Source organism: Amphibalanus amphitrite, unplaced genomic scaffold, assembly GCF_019059575.1.
Source record: "Amphibalanus amphitrite isolate SeventyFive unplaced genomic scaffold, NRLGWU_Aamphi_draft 002118F_arrow, whole genome shotgun sequence".
In the NCBI taxonomy this organism is placed as follows: domain Eukaryota; kingdom Metazoa; phylum Arthropoda; class Thecostraca; order Balanomorpha; family Balanidae; genus Amphibalanus; species Amphibalanus amphitrite.
The window spans coordinates 49,963-59,848 of NW_024883611.1; the positions used below are offsets into that span (position 1 = coordinate 49,963).

General features: G+C 49.4%; 1 protein-coding gene across 1 annotated transcript; it reads right to left on the reverse strand.

The window, feature by feature from the left end:
- Positions 1 to 1,358: 1,358 nt before the first annotated feature.
- Positions 1,359 to 8,769, reverse strand: LOC122376375 (protein transport protein Sec31A-like). Its single transcript, XM_043356204.1, has 11 exons — positions 8,437 to 8,769; positions 7,868 to 8,017; positions 6,850 to 7,047; positions 6,123 to 6,250; positions 5,592 to 5,672; positions 5,169 to 5,242; positions 4,446 to 4,579; positions 3,776 to 3,886; positions 3,099 to 3,240; positions 2,480 to 2,808; positions 1,359 to 2,196 (listed from the first exon to the last, which is right to left on the reverse strand). Exons 1-11 carry the CDS (start codon positions 8,596 to 8,598, stop codon positions 2,185 to 2,187), a joined length of 1,521 nt encoding a protein of 506 aa, XP_043212139.1. The 5' UTR covers positions 8,599 to 8,769; the 3' UTR covers positions 1,359 to 2,184.
- Between the last annotated feature and the right edge of the window lie 1,117 nt (positions 8,770 to 9,886).

Here is a 9,886-nt window from a genome sequence, read left to right on the forward strand (position 1 = left end):
GCTTTTAAGCTTTGCTTGACCTGTGCACTGATGCACTGTCTTGCCTGAAGATGGGCCTACGACCTCCCGGATGCCATTTTCTCCTCTATAAATGTGTTCACTGTTCATACTCGCGGTTCGAGTTCAGCTTGAGGGCTGAAATTCCTCCTAGATGTTCTTGGAAAAGCATTCTGCTTCCCAAAACTGTTTCTGGGTTGCCACTTGTAACTTGATCAACTCCAGAACGCCTATAACCCCACAACACAGTGACCCTGGCCTTTTGCATAGGAACATAACGGGACGAAATGAAGGCCTCCTCCTTCGCCCTTATGGGGTTGTTTTCGGGTTTGGACGGGTGTTTCATCTCGAACGTGGACTAGTTAGTCCCTCTAGTTTTGTTTAGCCTCAGGCATAACGAAACTCATGTTTGGCCATTTTAAGACGTTTTTGACTGTTTTGTGCCCTCCGGTAAGCAAAGCTTAAGTCACCTTGAGTTATGTACCCCGAAAGAACACTCTTAGACAGCTGGTAATCCATCCTGAAAAGTCTGTTTACCACTACTTCCTAACCCTTTGACCTTTTTGATGGCCACTTTGGCGCCACACAGTTTTGGCCACTTGGCTCATTCCTGAGGGCTGGCTAGAAAGAGGATAAACTTGCAGTGATTGACTCCCAACAAATCATCGGCGTCACTTGCTGACTGTGCGTCCAGTTAGCGATGGATATTGGCTACAGACTGGTAGGCCTCAATCACCCTCAATCGTCGCGAATGGTCACGTGCTGACTAAATACTGAGACGTACCCGTATCGGAGACCTCTATGTTGCGGCGTTAGCCGTCTCTGTAGGAAGCGGGCTCTCTAGCAAAAACTATTTTGTCTACAGAAATTAGCTACTGTGGAGCATATTTCTACCAGCCATGGCAACCATGTAAGCTCAGTTACGAACCAATTTCAGCGTGCCTTTAAGCAAGAAAGCCTAAAAACGTAAAATTTAGGTGAGAACGAACTTATGGGACACCCTGTAATACTTGTTACATGTTGATAAACAATATATACACAAGCTTGGAGCAGTGTCATCCTCCTTCCGATCCAAAACGAAAATACCGACGGATCCATTCCTCCTCGGTAATAAAACCACATCTTCAGCAAATGCCTATATAAATTTTCGCTCTCCTCGAATCCTGGTAGTTCAATTAGGACAGAAACGCATCAGGAAGCGAATTGCAAGGCGGAATATTTTTTTGTTGTTTATTGGGGCTTTAGGGCGCGCCGACTGCGAAGGTCATTTTGCGCCCATAACGTCAAGGCGGAATATGGATTAGCTTGTCCACAATTTTTTCGACACTGAACTTCTCAGCAGTTAATCAAACACTGATACCCACGCGGAAGCTAAATATATTGTCACCCCCCAAACACTACACAAAACTCAAAAGGTGGCAGCGGTCGAACGTCATCCCTCCAGCATATTTCCACGTTCAACCACACACTACTTATTTTACGATAAATGTAGCAGCATCAGCCAAACGTTTGACCATTTTCTCCAAGTCACAAAACAGCAACTCGTTAATGGGCATGGCCGCGCGCGGATATCGGTCTTTATCATTACAGAGCCCGATGTTTCTAACGATAAATACTTTGAGAAAATATACCACTATCTTTTAGTAAACGTTCATATATTCTACCACACCTTGCCGTCATTTTTAACGATCACAATGATCTTGGAACACCATTCCTCCACCAGATCGCAGCGGTATCATCCCAGGAATCTATGACGTCATCGCACATCCACCAATCAGCTTCCAGCTGTCGCTAGCATTATGCGGTAGCGCCGTAGCCTCGATTGACGTCATAGTGACGTCACAACTTCCTCTGGAGGCACTTCCTCAGTAGATTCCCCATTTCACGAGCACTAGCGAATGTGGTGCTTCTTGCTAGCGGAAATATCCGGCGAAGCAGTACAGAATCGCGTGCTTTAGTTTATCGGTTTTCCGCCAGGGCGGAGCGAGCGCAGACCCAAAGCCATAGCCGCTCACACCGCAGTATTGGCTCAAAGCCGAAGTCGGCGGCCGGCGGCCGGTCGGCACAGGCTCCCCCCACCGCCGGCAGCCAACCAATCAGAGGACGCCCCGCGACAGCCGGCTCCTCCCACGTCATGTTTCTGTCACCTCATTGGCCACTCGATGAATATCGAGCGCTGTAATATGGCTAGATCCGCACCTGGAATCGGCATAACATGGGAGTCAGCATGTTTCCATACATACACAGGCGAGATCTATATATGGCCTTGGGCGAGATAGCCTAGACGCAAACTATTTATGTTTATCTATTGTTTAAAAACAGCATCAAGTTCTATTACTTTTTGTAAAATAATCACCAAAATGAATCAATCATCATTGTTCATCAGCCATGGAACGTAATTTCAGCGACTTTAGTCGCCAAAAAAAATTATACGTAAAAGCTTTGCCCCGCACGGGATGCGATCCCACACCCCTTCACTAACCTGCATCTGTGCTGCGATCTGCAGTAGACTCTTTATCCCCGGCATAAAGCCAGCGATCTCCGCCATATTGGAAGCTGCCACCAGCGCATTCAGCTGCTGCTGCGCTGACGCCCAATCAGAACACTGCAGCCAGCCAATCAGCTGATGGAGCCCTTGAATAGTTCCTGGGGAGAGGCTAGAAGCACGAAGCATGTCGTAGAGGACCTCTAGCCGGCGAGAGACCTCTTCCAGGCGGCGCCGGGCCTGGGCCGTGGTGGCGGCGGCAGCGCAGGTTTCTCGGAGACGCTCCAGGGTGTCCTGGAGAGGGGCGTGTTCTGGTGGTACCGGACCTGTGGAGGGGATAATGTCAATTACTAGACACTGGACAGAACAGAAGTCCGCTCTCTAGAAGCTGGGTGACTACTTCGAGAGTATCAACTCTACTTTTGATCTAAGGAAGCCTAAAGGTTAATATCAAATTACCTTAGCGGCTAAAACCCTCAAATTTAAATATTGGCGAAGATTGGTATTTGGCAGACACCCGTTGAGGCGTTGACGTCATTTTTCAAGGTCACCGATGTAAACAAACGGCAAATCATTCTACCTCCTATATACGGCCTTGGGCGGTGGCATTCCCTACCTTTAGGCGGCGGTGGTTCCTGCGGTGCTGGCGGCGGCGGGGTGGGAGCTGCGGCAGCTGGTGGCTGCTGCTGCTGAGCTGCTGCTATCGGCTGGTACGGGGAGTACTGTCCAGACGGAGCCGGCTGGTACATGCCCGCCATCTGTCGGTGGGGAAACGAACTTAAGCTTCAGCGGCGGACACCAAGCGGCGCTATAGCAACGACCCATATCGCGTGTCCTAGGCAGACTGGCGCAAACAGTCCAGAGTCTATACCCTACTGGTAATTGACACCATAAAAATATCAGGCAACTTGATCAGTTCTATAGTACATCGTTGGTAGTATGCAGGAAAGCATAGGTACATTTTCACTTGAATTTGCCGCATGTGAGCAGGATATATTTTCGTCCCAGTGCGATATGAAACAAAGCCCTTCAGAAATTCAAAATAAAAACAGAGAGTCGTTGGATATACCCCAAAATACAGTCAAAGCCAGAACCATTAAGACAACTTTCCCGTCCACAAAACCAGCCTCTCGGCTCCCTATGATCTCCAATCCCCGAACCAGCCTGTTGCCAGTCACACTCCCTCCCAAACTCTCTCCCAAACTCTCTCACTTACCAGATCCACTCGGCTCACTATGCTCTTCTCTGTAGCCACGCTCCCTCCCGCCTCCCTCCCCTCCCCCTCCCACTAACCGGATAGTGCTGTCCGGGCGGCGGCTGGGCTGCGGCTGCCGCAGCCATCTCGGCAGGGTTGTAGATAGGCTGGGTCACAGTCTGTAGGACTGATGTGGTAGACGTGGTAGTCTGTGGAATAGAAAGATAGATAGATAGATAGATAGATAATGTATTAAGACCCTCCATGACATGGATTATATACTATATAGCGTCTACGTCAGTACAAAAGTGGTGATTAAAACACATCAATACAATACACTTCGTGTGATAAAAGGCGATAAATGAGACAGTAAAAAACGGCCGTTGCTATAAAAATCGCACCCAATCTAAGTAAGCTCCAGCTTCATCGCAGCATTCAGAGCCTTCACCGCACGGTAGAGGAAACTGCGCTTGGCAAACTCAGAAATGTAGATAGAACGGGTTAGAACATATGTAAAAATATATAATTTTCATGAAGATTCATAGTATTTAAGACTAAGCACAGTCGAAGAAGAGACAAAATTATTTAAGTGCCGTGACCCGGATATAGAGGGAATTGCAAACATCGCATTTGTTTGTTACTTTCCCCAATACTCGTCACCTCTCTGCATACTTTGACGCTCCTTGTGTTCTAGCAGCAAAGCGTAATGTAGCTAAATGTCAACCCTGTGCTATTGCTAATAACAGTCGAGGAATGCGACTTCCGTACCTTTTTCGACGACCTCCTCAGCGGCGGCGGGTCGTTCCAGCCGGGCCCGCTGCTAACAGCAGTGATGATCGGACCAGCCCCCGCCGGCGCGGCGGGGGGAGGCGCGGCTCCAGCACCGGCGCCGTAGTCAGTGCCTGCGGGAGGTGGGGGTAAAAGGGGGGGGGGGGTAAAAAGTCAGGTTTGAGGGTGTGTGGATTGTGGAGGCTAATAACGTCCAAAGAGAGCGAGCAGTTGTAGTAAGTCGCAATTATACATGATGCTTAAAAACATGACGCATATCTGAGAAAAGAGCAGCACAGATTCATCTGCAGTATGTATAGCACATAAAAGATACAAAACCAGAACTTAGCTGGTTGGCAGGTCAATGACTTGGCCAGGGCAACTGGAGTTGGCACGAGGGGCTGTAGCACTGGCTGGGTGAGGTCAAGTCAGAGGTCTGGTCAGGACCAGTGTCTAACCTGGGGTCTGGTCACAGGTCTTACCAGGGATCTAGTCAGAGGTCTAGTCAGGGGTCTATTCAGGGGTCTAGTCAGGGGTCTAACCAGGGATCTAGTCAGAGGTCTAGTCAGGGATCTATTCAGGGGTCTAGTCAGGGCTCTTTTCAAGGTCAATGACCTATTAGTGCCGCTAGAGTTGGCACGAAGGGCTGTACCGCCGCCTATGTAAGGTCTCGCCAGGTGTCTAGTCAGGGGTCTAGCCCGGATTCTATCATGGACTACTGACCTGCCGGTGCCGCCAGAGTTGGTACGAAGGGCTGAACGGCCGGCTGACTCTGAGCGGGGTACGGCTGCGGCTCACTGAAACAACAAAACTATGTTTATTTAACATCATAACAAACATAAAACAACATTCAGTTCAGCGCCGCTATCAGCTCGATCAACATAAGAGTACACACAGATGTGTTCCCAACAAGTTTAGTGTACCTGTGTAGAATGGTGACTGACTTTTCAGTATCTCAGATAAGCGCCGAAAAGTTGAACTACATAGCTCTCACGCCGCACCATAACCCAGTATTATACCAAAACTTAGCCGTAACACAATGATGACGATTTGGGGATTTAGGGCGTACGGATTGCGACGGTCATCCACGACCACAAGCCATAGCCCCTTCTCTCGCCGCCCGTCCTGCCACCTGGCGGCCGTTACCTGAAGCTGGGTGTAAATACGGTGGCGGCCGCAGTCGGTGCTGCCATCTGTCCGTAGGGCGCCGAACTGACCGGCGCCATGCTGCAAGAAAACACACCATAAATTCAGTTTAAAATGAACATTCTCTGGTCTTCGTTAAAGAATTAGGAGCTTTTCATACCTAATCAGATATCTTCCTCAGCACTGGTAACGTTATATCTACATAATCATCTGGCTGCATCATCTGATCGTTCAGAATATGGGTCGCGTAATTCGAAGTCATTTAGAGAAAGAAACTACAACGCAGCAGCTGGCAGCACTTTAAAAAATCAATGAATCGCACATAAACAATCGCTCTTTACAACACCACTTACAATATATACCGCACAAAGTTCCCCTTTTCTTTTTCCCTCTCTCTCTCTCTGTCTCTGTCTCTGTCTCTGTCTCTGTCTCTCTCTCTCTCTCTCTATCTCTCTATCTCTCTATCTCTCTCTCTCCCTCTCTCTCACTCTCTCTCCCTCCCCTCTCTCCCCTCCCTCCCATCCCTCTTACCTTCCATATCCCTGTGAACTCATCCCGTACCCCCCAGCCGCTCCGGCCAGGCTGGGGTCCGCTGCGTACTGACGCCGACCTCCCAGACGATAGCCGGAGCCGGAGCCACCAGACGGAGGCGCTGACGGCTATGGGGTGAAGGGTCACGTCAGGTCAGGGTCAAATGTGAGGGTCAGAGGTCGTGTACACTTAATTACGCGAAATTTAGGCGGCAGTACACACATTTCGGTAATAGTGCGAGCGATTCCGACAGTATGCTATGCCCGGGTCCGTCAATGGCGAACTGTCCAAATCGGTTGCACTATTAGTTACCGAACTGTGTGCACCATGTCCATGTTTGGCCGTAAAAGGTGTAGAACTACTCAAGTCGGCGTACTGTCGCCGCCCTCCCAGACGATATGCGGAGCTCGTGCCACCAGAAGGAGGGGCAAATGGCTGGGGAGTTACAGGGTAGAGTAGAGCTGTAGAGTAGAGTAGAGTAGTAGGTACCATGAGAGTACCTATTACTAAATGACATTCACTTTGTGTACCACACTGAGTCCCTCGTAGCCATGTGAACCACTAAATAACCAATTAACCATTAGCATATTTCCAATAACCAATTGACCATTTATCCCAAACAGTAACCCCATAACACTAACACCTTGTCAGCACCAAATTACTCCCTCAATACAACACACCTAACTTCCCCTTATCCCCCTAAATAAACCCTATCCCTTCTATTTACCTGAGCAGCTGGGGTAGGCACTAAAGGAGCCACTGGAGCCACTGGTGGCTGGAACGCCCCAGCCGGCTGCTGGAACGTCCCAGGCTGCTGGAACGCTCCAGTCTGTGTATGGTGCGGCTGGGCCGGTTGCTGGGAGTAGGAGGACATTCGACTGTCGCGGGCTGATGGAACGCCTGGGGACGGCTGGCCAGAGTGCATCTGTTGAGGGAAGGGGGAGTGTCAGCGTATGGTAAGTAGCGGGGTCTGAAAGATATGACTGATTTGATTGATCAAGGAACTAGAAAGCATATGTCTGCATTCACAGACCTCTGTATACCGAGGTCTATACCGAGACATATAGAGGTTTGTGACGTCTTCTGAATGCTTGAGACGAGGTGTTATTATCACTGATGTTATATCACGATTATCACGAGGTGTTATATCACTGATATCTAGTCAAGCCTGACGAAAGTCCGACAACTAACATCAGGTTTATGACTACATTATAAACAAAGATACAAATATTGTTTGATGATGACGATTTGTAGTTTTAGGACGCCCGGACTTCAAGAGGTCGTCAGCGCCTATACAAATGGTTCTTGTTTCGTCTGAGTCTACCCAAGCATTATACCCCAGGACACCTGCTTAAAAAGTTCAAGTTGAAATCGATTAAACATGAAATCTAGTCGTCAAGCCAGCCTAGCCGAGCAAGAATTAAGCAACAACAGTGGCACCCTTCCCATCCCAGCGATCCACCCACCTCAGCCCACACAACCGACAACGTATAGTCACAGTGTATATAAATACGTATAGTAACCATCAACACTGGTTGCCCCCTGGGACCAGACCAAAACCGTCCTATCATCCGTCTACCTAAAAAACTTGGTTGACAACAACCAACCCCTCAAGTGAGCCACCAGGCTGGTCACCCTCATGATAATCATGGTAGAAAACCAGCCCCAACCACTCAACCACAATCCACCCTACCTGATAACCATGACTAAAATTAGAACCGCCGCGCAACCACCACCCCACCTACCTGGTAGCCCCGGTTGGCCGCCGGTGCCGCCGCGGGGGCCGCAGGGAACCTCGCAGCCGAGGCAGTCTGTCTCTGATACTGTCCCGCCCCCACGGCCGGGGCAGGGGTCAGACAGTGCTGAACCCGCTCACAGAGAGACACGGCGGCCGGCTGTAGAGGGGGGGGGGGGGGAGGGGTCGGGTCGGTGGGGCGGCGTCATAGACGGTGGGGAGGGATAACTACGCCAGTTTTCAGGGGTTTGGACCCTTCGCCAGCCGTCATTTTGCGTCAGACTACAGAGCGATCGAAATGATAAAATGACAGAAAGCGGTAACGATATAGAGGTTAACTCATCTCGCAAATAGCACTGTTTGCCACATGCTATAAAACAGCATACCTTACAGCTATGCAAGAACAACATCAAATACAAAAAAACTGTTCCGCAATTTAAACAACAAATACAAAAACGTAACAGTAAAAGTGAGGAAACACTTGCATCAGGATCACCATCTCCACTAGCCACTGGGTACTAATTTAAAAATACACTATGGTGCACGAAAGGCACATTACACAAATCGTAGACCACTCACATCCGTACAGTCTCCCAGATATCCGAGCGCCGTTTCGAGGCTGCCCTGTGACGTCAGCAACTGAGCATAGCGCAGTAGTTTGTCCTGCATGCCGCCAGAGGTCAGCGCGGTCGCCGTGCCGGCCACTTGGTTGGCACGGAACAGGGTCATGGCTTGCTCCATCAGATCCTGTGGGGAAATGGGAGGTTAGTTTTATCAAATATATGCTCTAGAATCCAGATATTGTACGGATCGTTTTCTGTGGGTCGGGCATTTGCCGTCGATCACCAGTAAAGCACTTCCTACTTCTGAAGCTTGCAATTCTTCGGATATTATGAGCTCTGGAAACAATACTTTCTAGATGTCACAGACACTCGACTTAACTGCAAGCTCTGGGGTCATTTATGACCTTTGGACAAATATAAACTCTGGACAGTGGACACCATGAGTCTGTTCTCGAAGTCATAAGATATAGCTAAGATATCGACATTACGAGCTGACGAAAATATGAACTCCGAAGTCCGAACACTATAACCCCCCACCCTCCCCTCCCTGGAATTAAACATTACAAGCTCTTAACCATCCCACCCTCCAACTCTCTCCCTCCATCCCCCCACTCTTTCCCTCACCTACAGAGCATGCGGCGACGTGGCGTCAGGCCTCGTCCATTCCCCAAACACTGTACGAGTTGTTCAGTCCTCCCCAGCACACTCACACCTCCTACATTCTTACACTCTACCATCTGAGCCATCCCACCCTCTCTCTGTCTCTGTCTCTGTCTCTGTCTCTGTCTCTGTCTCTGTCTCTGTCTCTGTCTCTGTCTCTGTCTCTGTCTCTGTCTCTGTCTCTGTCTCTGTCTCTGTCTCTGTCTCTGTCTCTGTCTCTGTCTCTGTCTCTGTCTCTGTCTCTGTCTCTGTCTCTGTCTCTGTCTCTGTCTCTGTCTCTGTCTCTGTCTCTGTCTCTGTCTCTGTCTCTGTCTCTGTCTCTGTCTCTGTCTCTGTCTCTGTCTCTGTCTCTGTCTCTGTCTCTGTCTCTGTCTCTGTCTCTGTCTCTGTCTCTGTCTCTGTCTCTGTCTCTGTCTCTGTCTCTGTCTCTGTCTCTGTCTCTGTCTCTGTCTCTGTCTCTGTCTCTGTCTCTGTCTCTGTCTCTGTCTCTGTCTCTGTCTCTGTCTCTGTCTCTGTCTCTGTCTCTGTCTCTGTCTCTGTCTCTGTCTCTGTCTCTGTCTCTGTCTCTGTCTCTGTCTCTGTCTCTGTCTCTGTCTCTGTCTCTGTCTCTGTCTCTGTCTCTGTCTCTGTCTCTGTCTCTGTCTCTGTCTCTGTCTCTGTCTCTGTCTCTGTCTCTGTCTCTGTCTCTGTCTCTGTCTCTGTCTCTGTCTCTGTCTCTTCTGTCTCTCTCTCTGTCTCTCTCCTCTCTCTATCTCTCTCTCCTCTCTCTCTCTTTCTCTATCTCTCTCTATCTCTCTCTCTCTCTC